Source organism: Arvicola amphibius, chromosome 8 (assembly GCF_903992535.2).
Source record: "Arvicola amphibius chromosome 8, mArvAmp1.2, whole genome shotgun sequence".
In the NCBI taxonomy this organism is placed as follows: Eukaryota; Metazoa; Chordata; class Mammalia; order Rodentia; family Cricetidae; genus Arvicola; species Arvicola amphibius.
Genome location: NC_052054.1, coordinates 62,470,418 through 62,491,973, shown reverse-complemented (window position 1 = coordinate 62,491,973; position 21,556 = coordinate 62,470,418). Strand labels below are relative to the sequence as shown.

Genomic DNA, 21,556 nt, shown 5'->3' with positions numbered 1-21,556 from the left:
AAGAAAGACAAGATCTCCTGAATAAATTAGGGCAAAAGTAGTCACAATTCATTCTGCCACGGTTAAAGAATATGAGTAACACTCAAATTATTGCTCTTTAGAGTGAAAATTTATAAATCTTCTATGGAGTTCAGTATGGTGATTTCTCTACAATGGGAATCATTCTACCTCAGCATACAGCTATATGACTTTTGAGAATCTACCTAAAAGATGCTTCATTATGTCACAGGGACACTTAATCTAACATGTTTGATATTGTTCTATTCATAAGATATTAGAAAATGGAAGTATTTTCTCAGATTTGGGAGGATTAATCTAAAAATGGCCTGCTGTGGGAATCTCCTGTGTGCTGTGATTGCCATTAGTGAATAAAGAAACTTCAGTGGCCTGTTGATAGGGCAGAATTTAGGTAGGTGGGGAAAACTAAACAGAATGTTGGGAGAAAGAAGGGCCGAGTTGGGAGATGCTATGGAGCCACCACCAGAGACAGATGTATTCAAACTTTGCTGGTAGGCCATGACCTTATGGTGATGCACATATTAATGGAGATGAGTTAAATTAAGATGTAAAAGTCAGCCAATAAAAAGTTAGAGCGAATGGGCAAAGCAGTGATTTAATTAATACAGTTCCTGTGTGGTTATTTCAGTTCTGGGCAGCCGGGAGGCACAAGCAGCTCCTCCTCCCACAATGGCCATCCCACCAAAAGTAATCCATAGATTTCAAATCAAAATTACAACACAATTCTTCACTGATCTTCAAAGGACAACTTTCAAATACACATGGAAAAACAAGAAACAATCTTTAACAATAAAGAAACTCCTAGATGTATCACCATTCATGATTTGAAGTTGTATTAATTAGCTAAAGTAGTAAAAATGGCATGGTATTTGCATAACACAGACACATTCATCAAGAGAATGGAATTAATGACCTAGCCATAAATTTATACCTGCAGACAATTGGTTCATGATAAATACACACTGGAAAGTAGAAGAAATCTTCAACAAGTGTCCCTAATCTAACTGTATGTCTACATATAGAATAATACAAATAGATACATACTTACCACCCTGTACAATATTAACTACAAATGGATCAACATCTTCAACGTAAAACCCGACAGTTGGAACCTGATAGAAGAGAAAGAGGGGAGTATCCTAAAAGTCAGCAGTGCAGAAGAAGACTTTTTAAATAGGACAAAAAGAGAACAGCAATTTAGTTAAACAATTTATTAATTGATATTCATGAAACTGAAATGCTCCTATAAGGCAAAAAAGACTGACATTCAGATAAAGAGGCAAGTAGATATTCAAAATATATGAGGAACTCAAGAAGCTAGATATAAATAGTAATAATAAAATAAAAATCCAAATTAAAAGTGGGTTTAAGATCTAAACAGAGACTTCTCAACCTTGGGGAAATGTTGAAGTGAGGAAAGGAGAGGCAGGAAGGGGAACAGAGAAAAATGTAGAGTTCAATAAAAATCAATAAAAAAAGAAAAAAACTGAAATGACTGGGAAATAGGCATTTAGGTAAGACAAGGTTGTTCTCCAAAAACTAACAGCTGGTCCCCATTGCTGATAACAGCACCCACACAACTCAAGTGAACACTGTGAAGTTGAGATGGTGCCTACATAGATTCTTCACCCCTATGTTTTGGTCTTTTTGATGAAAAACTGTCCTCTGCAGGATTCTGAAAGAAAAAAGTGGACACCAACTCAGCCTTAAAACCTTTGGCCGACAATCTATCCAACCAGTAAAATATAAGATTGTGGTGGCACAGAACTTGTAGGAGTAGCTAATTGATGTCTGATATGATTTTAAGTTTACTTCATGAGTCAGAATTCATACTCAACACTGTTTTGGTGAGTAATAACCAGAGATTATATAACCCAGAAACCTAAGTTAGAAGAAACATATACTACTGGCCTAAAAAATAAAAGGTATCAGGAAACTGACTCTTAGTGATATTCTCCTACATTCATAGATCTGTTCCTTATTCAGTTACCATTAGAGTAGCTTCTTTCTGTAACAGACAGGAACCCATAACCAGAAATTATATACATAGAGAGTCTTTGGAACCACAGCTCTAAATGGGATGTCTTGATCAAATCCCTTCCTGAAGAGCTAAGGGGACCCAGTGGCAGAAGTGATGGAAAGAGTGTATGATATAGAGGTGATGGAGAAAACCAGGAGAACAAGGCCCACTGAATCAACTTAGCAAGGCTCTTATGAACTCACAGAGCTGCTACTACAGGGCCTTCAGGGTCTGTAGCAAGACCTCTTTTCATGTAGTAATTCCTTCAGCTTAATATTTCTATGAGAGTCCTGAGAGCATAAATGATTAGTTCAATGATACTTGTGGTTGCTTTGGGGGATCCTTTCCTTCTATTAGATTGCCTTGTCTACATTTGATGTGGTAGATTTTTAAAAAATCTTTCTATATTTTATTATATCAAGCTTTGTTGTTATCTCTTTGAAGTCTGTTATTTTCTAATAAGAGCCTTTAAAAAACTGGATACAGAGAGGAATGGAGGTGGGGGAAGAACTGGTAGAAATAGAGGGAGGAGAAACAATAATAAGGATATAATGTATGAGATAAATATTGTTTTCAATTGAAGGAAAAACAAGAGATTGTGGAGTGCCCAGCTCTAGACAGGATATATATGTATTGTTTTATTTGTTTATTTTAATGATTTTTGCCTTCAATTTAAATAGTTCATCTCATCTACTCCTCCTGAGTGAGTTTGCTCCTCTTTGTTCTAGAACTTTCAGGTGTGTCTTTAAATAGCTAGTGTTAGATTTCTCCAAATTCTTTATGTAGGCACTTTCCCCTTAACACTGCTTTCAAAGTGATCTATATGTTTGCATATGTTGTGTATTCATTTTCATTTAATTCTAGGAAGTCTTTAATGTCTGTCTTTCTTTCTTTTTTTTTCTTGACCCAAGGGTGATTCAGTTGAGCATTGTTCCATTTCTACAAGTTTTGGGCTTTATGCAATTAATGTTGTTTTTGAATTCTAACTTTAAGCCATGGTTATCCAATAAGATACAAGGGGTTATTCCAATACTTCTTTTGTATCTGTTGAGGTTTTCTTGTTACTGAGTATGTGGTCAATTTTAGAGAAGGTTCCATGAGGTGCTGAGAAGAAGGTATTTTTTTGTGTGTGTGTTTGGGTGGAATGTTATATAGATGTCTGTTAAACTAATTTGATTAATAACATTTGTTAGGTCCTTTATTTCTCTCTTAAATTTTTGTCTGGCAGTTTTGTCCTTTGGTGAGAGTAGGGTGCTGAAGCTTTAGTAATGTTTCTTTTACAAATGTGGGTGCCTTTGTGTTTGGAGTACAGATTTTCAGAATTGAGAATTCATCTTGATTGTTTTTTTCCAGGGATATATATGAAATGTCCTTATTCATCTCTTGATTAACATTGGTTTGGTCTAGTTTGTTAGATATTCTAATAGCTACACCAGCTTGTTTCTTAGTTTCATTTGATTGGAAAACCTTTTACCAAACCTTTACTCTGAGGTAATGTCTTTGAAGTTGAGACGTGTTTCTTATATGTAGCAGGATGGCCCCTGTTTCTGTATCCATTCTGTTATCCTGTATCTTTTTATAGGCAAATTTAGAACATTGATATTAAGGGATATTAATGACCAGTGATTCTTAGTTCTTGCTATTTTTTTTCTTAGTAGGGGTAGCATTGTGTGTGTATTTCCCTTATTTGGGTTTTTGATGGTGTGGGATTATCTATTGCCTGTGTTTTTGTGGGTGGAGATAACTTCCTTATGTTGGACATTACTTTCTAGTACTTTCTGTAGGACTGGATTTATAGATAGATATGGCTTAAATCTGGTTTTGTCATGGAATATTTTGTTTCCTACATCTATGGTGATTTAAAAATTCGGTGGTAATAGTAGTATGGGCTGGCATCTATGATCTATCATAGTGTTTGTAGAATGTCTATCCAGGACCTGGCTTTAGAGTTTCAATTGATTAATTGGGTATAATTCCAATAGATCTGCCTTTATATGTTACTTGGTCTTTTTTACACCTCTTAATGTCCTTTCTTTATTCTGTGTGTTTAGGGTTTTGATTATTATGTGGTGAGGGGATATTTTTGGGTCCAGGCTACTTGGTGTCTTGTAAGCTTCTTGTACTTTCATAGGCATGTCCATCTTTAGGTTGGGAAAGTTTTCTTCTATGATTTTATTGAATATTCCTTTGAGCTAGACTTCTTTCAATGTTTCTGCCCCAAAGTGATATGACAGAGTTTGTTGACTCCCCATGAGATGTATCACCCTCTCTGAGAAATACATAGGGGGTTGAGTGGGAGTAAGGTGGGGATAGTGGGAGGAGGAGAGGGAGAGGGAACTGGTATTGGTATGCAATGTACCAAAAATATTGTTTTAATAAGTAAAGATTGGTTTAAAAATAGAAAGTACATACTAAAGTTCCCAATTTAAAAAACAAAGAGAGAAAGAAAAGGACATTTATATACCAGATCTTTCACCAAAGCCTCAGGATCAACCTCAAAAGCGGAAAACAAAAATAGTTAGTTCCAAGTTACTGGACACCAGTGGCTAAGTATAGTCAAGGGACATTTTAAGACTCTTGTACACATGAACTGACTGTAAATTTAACCTTTTGCATAAGATCCAGCCAAACAAAATAAAATGCATGGAGAAGGGGATCATGGAAGGCTAAATATTACCCTGTAAAGTGTCATGCACTCATGCACATACTGGCAACCACAAATGGACTCAGTAGTTTTAAATATTAAAGAACAGCATATAAATTTAGGAGAGAAATGTGGTGTTCAAGACAAGGAATATGGTCGAGAAGAGAATCACTGAAGTTGACAAAAGTTTTCATTCTTCAAAAGGATTCTTCAAAATAAAAACAAATAAGGAGAAACTGCACATCTTATTAAATTATCTGTCATTAAATTATTACAAGACTCTGCATATGCCACTTTCCTTCTTCCATGACCTAACAAGTCCTTTTTCTTTACTAATGTGCTTTGAAACAGGACTATGAACCAAACTCATATTTAAATTGTAATTACATGAGTGGATGGTACTATTTAGCAATGTTATAAAACTGTCAAAGGTGGAACCAAAGGGGACAAAGTGGGTGATAAGACTTGAAGGACATTTGAAGGAATCTGTTTCTTAACTGGAAATATTTCTGGGATGTTCCACTATTCTCATATTGTTCTCTTGTTTCTTTACTATCACAACTTTATTATAGTTAGGGCTACTTGTTCATTCACCAGGAACTCTTCAACTCTAGGTGTTTCTCTGTCATATGCCTCTGCCAGTAAAACTGCCACTGTGACAGAATGATCCAGGAACTTCTGTGTCTTATGGACATAACCATGTCAACATATTCTACTCAAAGTAAACAGCACAGATAGATGAGAACATTTATAAAACAATTTTCTGCTCTTAGCAACATAAAGAGTATGTTCATAGTTTTAATGGAAGATAAATTCTTATAAACATAGATCATAATTTTATGCATCACAGCCTTGCATCTATCCTGCTTCCAGATCCATTAAAAGTTCACTCTACATGGACCAGCCACAAGTTTTACATAAGACCAATCACAAAGCTTGCATAGAGCAACCCACATTTTTGTTTATCAAAATATTTTGTGTGGATCACAATATGATGAGCCTTTCTGTCACCCATACAACTTAACAAACTTAATTGACAAGTGTTCAAATCATTAAATATATTCTGTAGAAGCATATACAAAAAGTCACTGGGTGCTTGTAGCTTAAGAAGTTTCTCACTCTGCTGCAGGTTGAGGCAGTTGTGATTGAGCAGGATTTCCAAACGGGAATTCTGTGGTGCTACCAGTAGCCAAACTGGTGCTCTTTGAATCTCATGTGAAGTTTCTCAATGTTTCTGTAAAATGTCCAAAGCACCTAGGATACACCAATTATAGAACCTCTTATAGGTAATATTCTGTTGGATGATACCTCCGTAGGCTTTTAGGGCAAACAGCAATTGACTGATAACTGCCAATCAAAGATCAAATTGCCCTCTAATTTATCCCAATTGAATCAAAACTAAACAATACAGTTTGTCTAGCATATAGGTCAACAGCATTAACCTTTTAAATGATATTTAACAATGCTGAATTCTCTATGAAAGACCCAAAAGACAATTCATTCTCTTCATTTGTTAAGGGATCCTTTGACTGTATACTCATGGTTTGAGTGATATTTTACCCTTTGTTTTAACTGGGACCAATATTCCAATTTGGTTGTTTTCTTAAGAATCTAATTTCGTCCTTTCTAACTTCCTGTCCTCTCTGACCTATTTCATGAAGAATTTAGTCTGGGGAACTTAAACATTTTACTGCATGCAAATTACTTTTTACGTTAATCCTTTTTTCTCTTCTTCCATACATTCTTTACATATACTGCTCAAAAATCTCTTCACCCCTACCTCACCAATTCTCTTTTCTTTCCACTGAGGTCCTTCATAGTCTGAGTCATCTATAAACTGTGATTATCCTACTGCACTTTATTAAATAATAATTAATGTTGCTTTGAACAGACTCATGAGTAGATGTATTCTGACAAATTCTGAGCAGAAAAGCAGTAGAATGTTGAGAGTCATTTTTTCTTTCATTTTTAAATCATCTCACATAATAAATATTATGCTTCTGACAACATTTCAGTTCTAATGACTTACCTAATTTCAATTAAGAGATCAATTATTAACCATTTATTTCATGCTATATAGTTTAATTGCAAAATTTATCAGCTTTGTATTTCTATAAAATATTACTAAAAGATTGTTTCCTAATATTTTTAATTCATTGAGAATTTATCAAATGTATATTGACCATTTCATTTTAAGTTTGTACCTTTTTAAAAAATACTTCAAATTATACCCCTAGTAATCCATTTCTACTTAATTTTCAGTGTTTTAAACACTTTTAGTTTTTTTTGTTCAGTCTTTACATTACTTACATGAAGGGAGATCATCTCTTGTATGGTTGTATTTGTGTGCCTGAGCTATTTCACTAAAAACTGTATCCTTAAATTTACTCAAATGGTTACAAATGAAAAGATTAATGTTGAAACTGAATATATATACCAATATATGTATATATATGTTTGTGTGTTTGCATTTATATGTATATATATATGTGTGTGGTGTGTGTGTTGTATGTGTGTATGTATCTCATTTATCTCCATGGTATGCTAAAATATTATGTATCTACATCAATTTGTATTTTGAAATCATTGATGTCATTTTTCAAGACTATAGAAGCAACTTTCTTCATTCAGTTCTGCTGTGAGCATAAAAAAATTTAAGTAAGAAGACACCCTACATACCATTGAGGCTTTCCCTTAGACAGATAAGAGCCTTTCCTCATCACATTTGTGTTCAAATTTTGAGGGAAATGAATGAATGAACAGGCAAATAAGGGGCAAAAATCCCATGCAATCTACTTACTTATGAAGCAATTGTTTGTTGTTTATACACCTTATCCAGAGTATGCAGAATCTTAGTACAATGAAGTCGTGATTCACAACAAAAGGACCCAAAGTGGGAAAACACATAGAAATGATGGCTGTGATGCTTATTAACCACCAGTTGGGTTTATACAAAACAGCAATTAAGCCTTGTAATATGGAGGAGAGGGTATAAAAAGCTACATAAGAAGACACCAGGAATAGGATGCTCTGGGTGGCTTTAGACTCAGGGGAAATTCTGAGGGATACATGAGCACTGCGGATGTATTGAATGTGCTTCTTGTGTCTATAAAGAATGGCAATCGTGGAGCCACTGGAGCAGATGATGAGCACAGAAAACAAGACTTCAGGAAATACCAACAGCGCTGTGTACAGTGATTCTGCAATTCTGTCATGACCCCAAGTGGAGCAGTATAGAAAATCTCTTTTTACTGTCATATTATTGTGACTCATTTTTATAATCCCAGACACAGGGATAATAAAATTTATGGTGATATATAGGACCCAGCAGAGGGAAATAGAGAGGGTAATGTAATTTGAAGATTTGAATTTAAAATTCTTCCAAAAGGATCTCTGGGGACTGATGGTGATGGCCTGATAAACACTCAAGAGACAGGTAGTTCCCATGGACACGCTTCTGCCAAGTCTTTGAATATAGAAAAGAAATTCACACATGAAATCACTGAAAAACACTTTCATTCCAAAAGCTGCAATTGTGTGGGGCACCCCTTTAGAAAGAATGATCAAGCAGTTGGCTATGAACAGATGGGTGAGGATCAAATCTAAAGGCTTAAGTATATGTTCATTATAGTAAACAGCTAGATAGTGGAAAAGCGAAGAGATATTTCCCAGAATTCCAACTGTATTTTGTGATAAGAATATTATTCCTATTGCCAAATACTTTGAATGCATTTTGATATTTAGTAACTTTTCCTTTAAATTACAACAACACTTACTTTTCTGAGAAAAATGGTGAATTTGTTTTAAGGGATGAAGGAACCGGAGAATTACTTGATATTAAGAAACTAAAGCAGATGTGTGCAACATACTAACATACCTCCTCAAATAACATATATTTTGATAACCATTCTAGATTTCAAGAAATATTTGCATTCTTGGAAAACACATACATATGAATATATGTATGTATTCTTACAATATACAGCATTTATAGAACAGCATTGTTACCAGGAGAAATCAATGATGAGTCACTGCAAATAAAAAGCACACTAAATTGTCCATTTCCAGGATAAATTTTGATAACAATTCACATCAGAAAAGAATAGGCTTCCATCACCATCTACATTAAATCAGGAAATAAATTCATGCTGAGTACATATCTAATCTGAAATTTTAGCATAAATAATGAAATTATTATCAGAGCAATGTTGTCATTTCTCTATTCCTATGCAATAAATTTTACATTACCTATCATAAAACTTAAGAATCATAAGATTTTAACAACAAACTTTATAATTTTATTTTGAAGGTTACTACTAATCAATGATCCCTTTCACAAACTCTCAAATAATATGTACAAAAAATTTTAAAAATTATTTACCATTGAAAAAAAAGTGAGTTGGGAGAAAGGTACCTTGAGTATGTCTGAAGGGATGGTTCTATTTTTCTAAGATAAATGTTATAGAACCACACACTGACATCAAACATGATTAATCCCAATATATTAACAATGATGCTACAATTATAACAACATGGTAGTCAATGAATCTTTCATAAGATTTTGGTGAACTTTACATTTTATAATATTCTTTTTTCCACTGAATAGAGAAATAGGTGTAAAGAATACATTCATCAGAATACACAGAGTCTTAGAAAAGGCAATTGAATATTTGACACCATTGTAACTCACCCTCATGGAGTTTATGGCTCAGACATGAATTCTGTGGTACATCACAATGTTCTTTATTCTAGAAAATTAGCTTCACTTCAGAGTTCGATGATTCTTGTAGTTCTATTGCAATCATTAGTATAAACAAGAAACCATTTATCTGGCAGCTATGATAGTCATAACAAACAGTTATCTATGATTTACATCAAATATGCTTACAGGGAAATAATATTGGCCTAACTACTATAACCCTTAATTACATTTGATATAAGATTTCAAATTGACTTAAAATCTTCAAAACGTGGTCTCAGTAAAATTTCCATTGATTAAATTAGCTATGTGCATAAACTCAGGAAATAGCTCTCTTCAGTTTCCCTTATCAGAGTACAGAATGTCTTTCTCTCCATTGACTGTATTTGCTGTATGTCTGTTTTCCCCCAAGATTTCATTCTCCCTATTTGAGCACTTAGAAAACTTCCCTTATTTTTTGGTCTGTTTTCAAATCTGAAATACAAATGTTTACTTACCTCCTTCTTGCTCAGGTATCCTGACTCAGTGTGAAGCTCCTGACATCCTGACAGGAAGCATTGTGTATGAGGAAGGCATCAGCACATAGATAAAGGTCTATGTCTCTGTGACCTTATATCCCTTCTGAACTACAATATTAAGTGAAAATGACAGTGCTGGCTTTGGGAAGAGGATTTCTGAAAAATTTCTCCCATTGCTAACTGGCAAAACAATCATAAGTTTCCTGTCTCTAGAGGGATTGAATACTTGGGAGAGCCCTTACCTTTTCATTATCCTTGAAGGCTGAGGAGGAGGAAAGTTGCAGGGAGCAACAATGTTTAATATGTCATATTCTTGGATGTGTTCTTAGATTCGGTTTGTCAGTATTTTATTGAGAATTTTTGCATCAATGTTCATGAGTGAGATTGGTCTGTAATTCTCTTTCTTGGTTAAGTTTTTGTGTGGTTTTGGTATCAAGGTAACTGTAGCTTCATAAAAGGAGTTTGGCAATGACTCTTCTGTTTCTATTTTGTGAAGCACATTAAGGAGTATAGGTATTAGCTCTTCTTGGGAGTTCTGGTAGGATTCTGCATTGAAATCATCTGGTCCAGGACTTTTTTTGGTAGGGAGGTTTCTGATGACAGCTTCTAATTCCTTGCGATGTACAGGTCTATTTAAATTATTCATCTGGTCTTGATTTAATTTTGGTATATGGTACTTATCTAAAAAAATGTCCATTTCTTTCACATTTTCCAATAGCCACACTGCATATCACCATAGAACCTTCATCTGGCAATGGATGGAGATAGAGACAGAGACCCACATTGGAGCACTAGACTGAGCTCCCAAGGCCCAAATGAAGAGCAGAAGGAGGGAGAAGATGAGCAAGGAAGTCAGGACTGCGAGGGATGCACCCACCCATGGAGATGGTGTGAATGATCTAATGGGAGCTCACCAAGTCCAGCTGGACTGGGACTGAACAAGCATGTGATCAAACCGGACTCTCTGAATGTGGCTGACTGAGAAGCCAAGGATAATGACACTGGGTTTTGATTCTACTGCATGGACTGGCTTTGACGGAGCCTAGTCTGTTTGGATGCTTACCTTCCTAGACTTGGATGGAGCGGGGCGGACCTTTGACTTCTTACAGGGCAGGGAACCCTGACTGCTCTTAGGACTGGATAGGGAGGAGGAGGGGGAGTTGGGGGAGTGGGATGTAAATGGGAGGAAGTGAAAGTTGTAATAAATAAAAAAGTCATATTTTTGCAAAAAAGTTTGTGCACCACTAGACTTCATCCCTTTCTGGGTTCTTGCTCTAAAAGCCAAGTTAATTATGTGTTGTGTCCTACAGCTGCCCAATTTTACAGCACTCAGCTGAGCAAAGTTTGTCAGCAACTCATAATTATGTAATGAAGTATCAGTAAAGGAAAATCATATCATAATGTTAATTAGAACTCAATACCATATCTTGTGGTGCTATTTTTTTAATCCCAGACTAAAAGACAGATTCAGACAGATCTCTGTAAGTTTAAGACCAGTGTGGTCTATATAATAAGTTCAGTGAGGTTATACCTTTATATTTAGAAAGACCATATTTCAAAGTCAAATCTAGATGAGAAGAGGAAAAAAAGAAAAGAAAGAATTCAACTAAAAAATTAAGTAGAAATCACACTTAAAAAGTATGATAGTAAGTTATAAACATTAACCCCAAAGCAATAGGTTTACTGAACCCTGTCCTATTCTTTGAAAGAGTTAATATAATACTTCCTTATAAATCAATTCACCTTTATTCATTGAATATCACATGAGTTCAGGATATCTTCTTGTTCTAGAGCAGTGAAGCATATATCTGAATTTAAGGAGCTACCTGAGGGTTGTCAAGAGACTTGACCCTAGAGGGGTTCCCAGGTTTCCAGGGAGACGCCCCCAGTTAGTTCCTTGGGCAGCTGAGGAGAGGGAGCCTGAAAAGGCCAGTTCCTATAGCCATACTGATGAATTTCTTGCATATCACCATAGAACCTCCACCTGACGATAGATGAAGAAAATGACAGAGCCCCACCTTGGAGCACCGGACTGAGCTCCCAAGGTCCTGATGAGGAGCAGAAGGAGAGAGAACATGAGAAAGAAAGTCAGGACCGTGAGGGAACCTCCAGCTGGCGACAGATGGGGAAGGTGACTGAGCCCCACATTGGAGCACTGGACTGAGCTCCCAAGGTCCCGATGAGGAGCAGAAGGAGCGAGAACATGAGGGAGAAAGTCAGGAACGAGAGGGGTGCGTTCACTCATGGAGACGGTGGGACAGAACTAATGGGAGATCACCAACTCCAGTTGGAATGGGACTGATGGATCATGCGACCAAACCCGTCTCTCTGAGTGTGGCCAACAGCGGGGGCTGACTGAGAAGCAAAGGACAATGGCTCTGGGCTCTGATTCTTCTTCATGGACGGGTTCTGTGGGAGCCTTCTCAGCTTGGTCGATCACCTTCCTGGACCTGGGGGGAGTTGGGAGGATCTTGGTCTTAGCATAGAGTGGGGAACCCTGATGGCTCCTTGGCCTTGAGAGGGAGGGAGGGGAGGTATGGGTGGAGGGGAGGGGAGGGAAGGGGGAGAAGGAGGGGAGAGAAAGGGGAGAAGGAGGGGAGGGAGGGGGGAGGAGGAGGGAAGGAGATGGAAATTTTTAAATATAAAAAAAAATAAACCATGAGAAAAAAAAATATTACTAGAAAAAAAGAAAAAAAAAAAAAAGAAAAAAAAAAGAATTGAATGGAACAGAACAATTTATAGCAATTAAAAAATAAAGAACGTTCATGATTTAGCAAACAGAACATAAATATCTGAAATTTTAACACTATTCTTCTTCCAAAACACATGCTCATTTGAGGGTTCTAGACAGCAGAAATATTAGAAAGATCAGCCCACACTCACCAACATCACTTTTTGCCTATACGTGGTACTTAGTTCCAAGAACACCTTGAGATTCTGCAATTCACTAGAATAAGCTAGTATCACAGAGAACTCATTGTCACATTGAGATTCTGTAATTCACTAGAATAAGTTGGTATCACAGAGAAATCATAGGCACATCCTAGTGAAGGAGGAGTGGTTAAAATTAGCTGAGGGATAAGAGAGGTAGAACAGAATGCAGGCAACAGAGCTGTATAAGATGAATGAAAGTTATTTCCTCTAATTGCTTGCTCCACCACTAATGTACACCTCAGTAAAAAAAAATAGCAGCTTAGTAGAAAAGACATCGAACACTGATAGGTTGTTGCAGGGAATTAAGAAGTCTTCAGTGTTTATAAATTAAAGCCCTGCAACATCTATGTCCATGCCAGGATGTTTCTGGAATAAACATATTCACTGTGAGCTGTTGCTGATTTGTAAGCATGGTGAGTGTTGTGATGTTGCAAGAAATACTAGTTGACCAAAGTGAGGCATTTCATAGAATTGGAGACACTGGGATTCAGAGTTGCCATTCAATAATTGTCATCCTATAATTGCCATCAGTTTCTTTGGACCAGTTCAGCCAGAAGAATTCACACAGCAAACACCCTGGAAGATAGTATCTTTCCTCCTGCAGCCTAGAGTTCTAGGTAGATGTAAGGAATCAAGTCAAGATACTGATAAAAGGGTTAGGGGAAGCAGGTGATTTACAGATGTCTATTAGTTGGCAGAAAAGCAATGGAGAACACAGTAACAGGTGAGTACAGAGACCTTCTGTTGAAGAAGAACAAGAAGAGACCTAGACCTCTGAAGATTATCCTCACACCTCAAAATAATTTTGGACAAAACTTGCTTCCATACTCACCTTAATACATAAAATTAAGCATATATAAATGCTGTAATATCTTATATTCAGTAAATGTGTTGAATGAGGATCATCAAGGCACTAGTATGGTCAGTCTTTACAGCCTGAGATGCAGAGACTGACTTTGCAATCTCAAATCACCAAACTAAGATTTAGGAAGGAAGAGATAAGTGTTAGACATCTTACATTTGGACATGACTAGAGGTGCTATTCTTAAGGGATGGAAAACTCACTGAAAATTGTGTGTTTTCAAAGTCATGTCAACTGATAGGGAAAGGCAATGAGGGGCAGGAGTAGGGACACAGCCCCAGGACAACCCTGTAAGAGACCCATTGTTTATTTACCAACAGGTTTTTCCAGTCAGGAAATTTTACTGAATAAATCATGAAGTTCTCAGAAAAATGGATGTGATTTGAAGAGAAAAATTGCTCTGTGATATACTCCTGACGTAGAATGACAAATAAGGTACATATTTTGCTTATACATGTATATTACATCTTAGATCTATTATAACCAAGAAATAGTATATTGAATCAGAGAGGATAAGTGGAGAGAAAGTGACTTAGGGTGGACAGATTTATTTTCCTGGGAAAGGAATTTTGAATAGCTACTAATGTAAAAGGCATAGGGGAAAGCTTGAAAAGGAATTGCAAATGGTGAGTGAGAGAGAAGAGGGGAGCAAGGAAGGGAATACATGGTGAGACATCTAATATTAACAAATATTTGAGGGGAAGTATAGAAACTTAATTTAGTAAAAATTTCCTGAAACATTTAATGTATGAAGGTCCCCTAAATGAAATCACAGTATAATAATGGAGACATAGTTACAACCAGACATCTCATGTCGCCAAATGAAGCTTCTAATGCCAGAAATGTAATACATCTAATTGAGCTGTTAGCTAACTGGTTGCCACAGGAATACACAAACAAAGCTTTTGCCAAGACTATAGATTGCTCTCTACAAACTGTAAGAGGTGCTGTTGCTGAACAAAACACATACACAATCACTGATCATGCAAAAGTCAAGCTTGTTCATACCTAGAGCTTTTATCTCTGTGAAGTGGTACCCTCTGCACATTATCAAAGTAGAAAAGTGAATGCCAGGCCTTCTACTTCAGTATAAAATGACATTGTATATATCAATATGCAATAGTATCCTGCCTTCAAGTTATGATAACGCAATAGTGACACAAAGCTTTGGGAGTAACTACACAATATCTGACTTGACTTAAAGTATACCTCTTGAAGTGGAATCCATATACCACACTGCCTGGGTGACCAAGAACCTGAGACTAGAATGAAGCCCATGGACCTAGGGAAAGAACAATAATATTGTTTTACTAAATAAATGTAAAAATAAAATGATTCCTAACGACATTCTGTTATATTCAGTAAACATTGTCTTACACAGCCATTATCAAAGAAACTTCCTTTTATAACAGACAATAGTAAGTCCAGACATAACAAACAAAATTTAGTGAGTGAGAGACTTTGGAACACTCATCCTGAAACAGGATGGCTTCATCAGATTCCTTCTCTCAAGGCTCATGAAACCCTACACAAAAAGAGGCATAAAGTTTTTAAGAGACAGAGTGGATATATTAAGGTAGGATACAAGGCCTTCTAATCACAATAGGACAGACATACATGAAAATACAGTCTATTACAGTACAAACAGGTCCTCTAAGGGTTGGAATCAGATGAATTCCTAGAACTGAGAATGAAGTAGACAAACCTTTCTATTGATATTTAGTGCCTTTCTTCAATTGATTAACACTTGCAAATTAAAATTTAGTTTTTTTTCAATGGGTTCACACTGGGAAAACAAGCTTCTCTTAAGGGTAGACAATTTAACAGGAGGTGTGCCTACAAAAAATAAGATAAAGTTTGAAGAGTCCTTGCGATTTAATGTCTGCCAAGGTCCTTTCGTTTCATCTTTGATTTTATGACTTTTCAATTTTTTATTTAATTTATTTTTTTCTTTTCTTTTTAACCTTCATTAACTATGAGCATTGGTCATAGCTTCCAGCTCTGTTCTTACACAGGAACAAGTAAATCTCAGCCTTTTTAAAAAAATCTTTTTTGTAGTTTTCTTGGGTTCTTTTTTTAATTAAAAATTTCTGCCTCCTCCCCGCCTCCCATTACACTCCTCCCTGCTCCACTCCTCCTCCCTCTCCTGTCCAGAGAGCAGTAAGGATTCCCTGCCCTGTGGGAAGTCCAAGTTCCTCCCCTCTCCATCCAGGTCTAGGAAGGTAAGGATTCAAACAGGCTAGGCCCTCCCAAAGCCAGTATGTGTAGTAGGATCCAAATCCAGTGCGATTGTCCTTGGCTTTTCAGCATCCCTCACTGTCTGCCATATCCAGGGAGTCCAGTTCTGTCCCATGATTTTTCAGTCCCAGTCTAGCTGGCATTGGTGAGCTCGCATTAGATCAGCCCCACCATCTTGGTGGGTGGGAGCACCCCTAGCAGTCCTGACTTCCTTGCTCATGTTCTCTCTCCTTCTGCTCCTCATTTGGACCTTGGGAGCTCAGTCCGGTGCACCAATGCATGGCTCTGTCTCTATCTCCATCCATTGCCAAATGAAGGTTTATGGTGATATGCAAGATATTCATCAGTATGACTATAGGATCTGACCTTTTCCGGCTCCCTCTCCTCAGCTGCCCAAGGAACTAGCTGGGGGCATCTCCCTGGACACCTGGGAACCCCTCTAGAGTCAAGTCTCTTGCCAACCCTAAAATGGATCCCTTAATTAAGATATATACTTCCCTACTCCCATATCCACCCTTCCTATATCCCAACCATCTTGATCACCCAAGCTCTCCCCATCTTCCCCTTCACACTTTTTTCTCCCCATCTCCCCTTACCACCATCCCATCCCACCAACAAGTTCCCAATTTTGCCCAGCAATCTTGACTACTTCCAATATCCAGGAGGATAACTATCTGTTTTGCTTTGGGTTCACATTCTTATTTATCTTCTCTAGGAACACAAATTATAGGCTCCATGTCCTTATTTATGGCTAGAAACCAATTATGAGTGAGTACATCCCATGTTTATCTTTTTGGGTCAGGGTTACCTCACTTAGAATAGTGTTTTCTATTTCCATCCATTTGCCTGCAAAATTCAAGATGTCATTGTTTTTTATCACTGAGTAGTACTCTAATATGTATATACTCCACAGTTTCTTCATCCATTCTTCCACTGAAGGGCATCTAGGTTGTTTGCAAATTCTGGCTATTACAACTAATGCTGCTATGATCATAGTTGAACAAATGCTTTTGTATTTGATAGGGCATCTCTTGGGTATATTCCCAAGAGTGGAATTGCTGGGTCCTGAGGTAGGTTGATCCCGAATTTCCTGAGAACCCGCCACACTGCTTTCCAAAGTGGTTGCACAAGTTTGCATTCCCACCAGCAATGGATGAGTGTACCCCTTACTCCACAACCTCTCCAGCAAAGGTTATCATTGGTGTTTTTGATTTTAGCCAATCTGACAGGTGTAAGATGATATCTCAAAGTTGTTTTGATTTGCATTTCCCTGATCGCTAAGGAGGTTGAGCATGACCTTAAGTGTCTTTTGGCCATTTGAACTTCTTCTGTTGAGAATTCTCTGTTCAGTCCAGCTCCCCATTTTTTAATTGGGTAAAGTAGCATTTTAAAGTCTAGTCTCTTGAGTTCCTTATATATTTTGGAGATCAGACCTTTGTCTGTTGTGGGGTTGGTGAAGATCTTTTCCCAGTCAGTAGGCTGCCTTTTTGTCGTAGTGACAGTGTCCTTTGCTTTACAGAAGCAGCTCAGCTTCAGGAGGTCCCATTTATTCAATATTGCCCTTAATGTCTGTGCTGCTGGGCTTATACGTAGGAAGTGATCTCCTGTGCCTCTACATTATAGAGTACTTCCCACTTTCTCCTTTATTAGTTTCAGTGTGTTCTGATTAATATTGAGGTCTTTAATCCATTTGGACTTGTGTTTTGTGCATGGTGATAGATATGGGTCTACTTTCATTCTTCTACAAGTTGACATCCAGTTATGCCAGCACCATTTGTTGAAGAAGCCCTCTTTCTTCCATTGTGTACTTTTAGCTCCTTTATCAAAAATCAGGTATTCATAGGTTTGTAGGTTAAGATCCGGATCTTCTATTCAATTCCATTGGTCGACTTCAAGCCTGTATGCCACAAAATTGGAAAATGTAAAAGCAATGGACATTTTTTTAGATAAGTGCCACATACCAAAGTTAAACCAGGAACAGGTGAACAATCTAAATAGTCCTGTTAGTCGTGAAGAATTAAAAACTGTTATCAAAAACCTCCCTACCAAAAAAAGCCCAGGACCAGATGGTTTCAATGCAGAATTCTACTAGAACTTCCAAGAAGACCTAATAGCTATACTCCTTAAGGTATTTCATAATATAGAAACAGAAGAGTCATTGCCAAATTCCTTTTATGAAGCTACAGTTACCCTGATACCTAATCTACACAAAGACTCAGCCAAGAAAGAGAATTACAGGCCAATCTCACTCATGAACATTGATGCAAAAATTCTCAATAAAATACTGGCAAACCACATCCAAGAATACAATAGAAAAATGATCCACTACGATCAAGTAGGCTTCATCCCAGAGATGCAGGGCTGGTTCAACATACGAAAATCTATCAATGTAATTCATCATATAAATAAACTGAAGAAAAAAAACATATTATCATCTCATTAGATGCTGAAAAAGCATTTGACAAAATTCAACGCCCCTTTATGATAAAGGTCTTCAAAGATTAGGGATACAAGGGTCATTCCTAAATATAATAAAGGCTATTTACAGCAAGCCAACAGCTAACACCAAATTAAACGGAGAGAATCTCAAGGCCATCCCACCAAATTCAGGAACATGACAAGGCTGTCCACTCTCTCTTTTTCTCTTTAACATAGTGTTTGAAGTTCTAGCAATAGCAATAAGACAACGTAAGGGGATCAAGGGGATTCGAATTGGGCAGGTAAAAGTTAAACTTTTGTTATTTGCAGATGATACGATAGTGCACATAAGTGATCCCAAAAACTCCACCAAAGAACTCCTACAGCTGATAAACTCCTTCAGTAATATGGCAGGATACAAGATCAACTCCAAAAAATCAGTTGCCCTCCTATACACAAAGGATAAGGAAGCAGAGAGGGAAATCAGAGAAGTATCACCATTCACAATAGCCACAAATAGCATAAAATATCTTGGGGTAACTCTAACCAAGGAAGTGAAAGATCTATTTGACAAGAACTTTAAGTCTTTGAAGAAAGAAATTGAAGAGGATCCCAGAAAATGGAAAGATCTCCCTTGCTCTTGGATTGGGAGGATCAACATAGTAAAAATGGCAATTCTACCAAAGGCAGTCTATAGACTCAATGCAATCCCCTTAAAGGTCCCATCAAAATTCTTCACAGATCTCGAGAGGACAATAATCAACTTTATATGGAAAAACAAGAAACCAAGGATAGCCTTTTGTCTGGGCGGCGACCCTGGGCTGCCTGGAATCCCTGATCCTGTGCACTGACATCCCATCTGAACTGGTGATTGAATGTGGACCCTGGGGCAAAATGCTCTGGAAGAGAGCACAGACCCCCATCCCCCAGCTCCCCCTGCAGGCTAATCTCTGTTTCTCCCATCCCTGCCTCTCCCAAGCCTTCCCTAGCATTCTCAGGTGTCCTGCTCCTGTTCTAAGGCCATCCAACCAAAGGGGTCAGACTATGGCCTCCAGGCAGGTCTGAGGATTCCTGCAAGGGAGTGCGGGCTTCTTCAGATTGTGACGCAAGGAATAGGTCCTCCTCTGGCACTGGGGAGATCCAACCAGTTTCAGTCACAGCAAAGATTGGTGTAGGACACCAAGCGCCTCCGGGCTCCTTTTGAAGAAAGAGATGGGCAGGCGCCAATGCAGGAGCTCCTCCAACAACATGAAAGGCAACATGACATCACCACAATCCAGATATCACAAAACAACAAGAATTGAATACCCTACCCCAGAAGATATAGAAGAAACCGACCTTAAACAGTACTTTATGAAAATAATAGAGGACCTTAAACAGGAGGTAAAAAACTGCCATAAAGAAATGGAGATGACAAACAAAAAGGTAGACGAAATAAATAAATCTCTCAAAGATACCCAAGAAAAACAAGAAAAACAAGAAAAAGCAATCAAACAGGTAAGGGAAACAGTACAAGACCTGATAAATGAAATGGAGGTATTGAAGAAAACACAATCTGAGGGACGACTGGAAATGGAAACTCTGAGTAAACGAACAGAAACTTCAGAGACAAGTATTTCCAACCGAATACAAGAGATGGAAGAAAGAATCTCGGACTCTGAAGATACTATAGAGGAAATAAATTCACAGATTAAAGAACTAAACAAATCTAACAAATTCTTAACACAAAACATTCAGGAAATCTGGGACACCATGAAAAGACCAAACCTAAGAATAATTGGGGTAGAAGAAGGAGAAGAATTACAACTCAAAGGCCCAGAAAACATATTCAACAAAATTATAGAAGAAAACTTCCCCAACCTAAAGAAGGATGTTCCTATGAAGGTACAAGAAGCCTACAGAACACCAAATAGACTGGATCAAAAGAAAGCATCCCCACACCATATAATAATCAAAACACAAAACATACAGAATAAAGAACAGATATTAAGAGCTGCAAAGGAAAATGGTCAAGTAACATATAAAGGGAAACCTATCAGAATTACACCTGATTTCTCAATGGAAACCATGAAAGCCAGAAGAGCTTGGATAGATGTGCTACAGACACTAAGGGAACATGGATGTAAGCCTAGACTATTATACCCAGCAAAGCTTGCATTCACCATTGATGGAGAAAACAAGATATTCCAGGACAAAAACAGATTTAAACAATACGTAGCCACAAATCCAGCCTTGCAGAAAGTAATAGAAGGAAAATCACAAACGAAGGAGTCCAACAACGCCCACAATAACTCAGGCATCTAGCGACCCTTCACCAGCACAACTAGAAGAAGGGAAACACACAAACTCTACTACAAAAAAGTGACCGGAGTTAACAACCACTGGTCATTAATATCACTTAATATCAATGGACTCAATTCACCTATAAAAAGGCACAGGCTAAGAGACTGGATATGAAAACAGGATCCAACATTTTGCTGTTTACAAGAAACACACCTCAACCACAAAGACAGACACCTACTCAGAGTAAAGGGTTGGGAAAAGGTATATCAAGCAAATGGCCCTAAGAAACAAGCGGGTGTGACCATACTAATTTCCAACAAAGTTGACTTCAAACTAAAATCAATCAGAAGAGATGGAAAGGGACACTTTATACTCATAACAGGAAAAATCCATCAGAATGAAGTCTCAATTCTGAATGTCTATGCCCCTAATATAAAAGCTCCCACTTATGTACAAGAAACACTTCTAGAACTCAAGGAAGCCATCAAACCACACACACTAATAGTTGGAGACTTCAACACTCCTCTCTCACCAATGGTCAGGTCAATCAGACAGAAACCTAACAGAGAATTGAAAGACTTAATGGAGGTAATGAACCAAATGGACTTAACAGACATCTATAGAACACTCCACCCAAATAGGAAAGAATATACCTTCTTCTCTGTGGCTCATGGAACCTTTTCGAAAATTAACCATATACTTGGTAACAAAGCAAACTTCCACAGTTACAAAAAAATATTAGTAACCACCTGTGTCTTATCAGATCACCATGGATTAAAATTAGAATTCAACAACAATGCTACCCCCAGAAAGCCCACAAACTCATGGAAACTGAACAGTCAACTACTGATCCACACCTGGGTCAAGGAAGAAATAAAGAAAGAAATTAAAGTCTTTCTTGAATTTAATGAAAACAAAGACG

General features: G+C 37.4%; 1 protein-coding gene across 1 annotated transcript; it reads right to left on the bottom strand.

The window, feature by feature from the left end:
• Positions 1–5,237: 5,237 nt before the first annotated feature.
• LOC119821734 (vomeronasal type-1 receptor 4-like) lies at positions 5,238–8,414 on the bottom strand. The gene is made up of 2 exons (XM_038340859.2): positions 7,542–8,414; positions 5,238–5,366 (listed from the first exon to the last, which is right to left on the bottom strand). The coding sequence occupies exons 1-2, from the start codon at positions 8,412–8,414 to the stop codon at positions 5,238–5,240; spliced, it is 1,002 nt and encodes a 333-aa protein (XP_038196787.2).
• Between the last annotated feature and the right edge of the window lie 13,142 nt (positions 8,415–21,556).

Excerpts from the sequence above, each read along its gene's own strand:
- LOC119821734 (XM_038340859.2), bottom strand. The coding sequence starts at position 8,414 with ATGCATTCAAAGTATTTGGCAATAGGAATAATATTCTTATCACAAAAT. Across the intron at positions 5,367-7,541 it reads TTGTGAATCACGACTTCATT|ACACAGAAGTTCCTGGATCA; the intron begins GTACTAAGATTC and ends TATGTCCATAAG.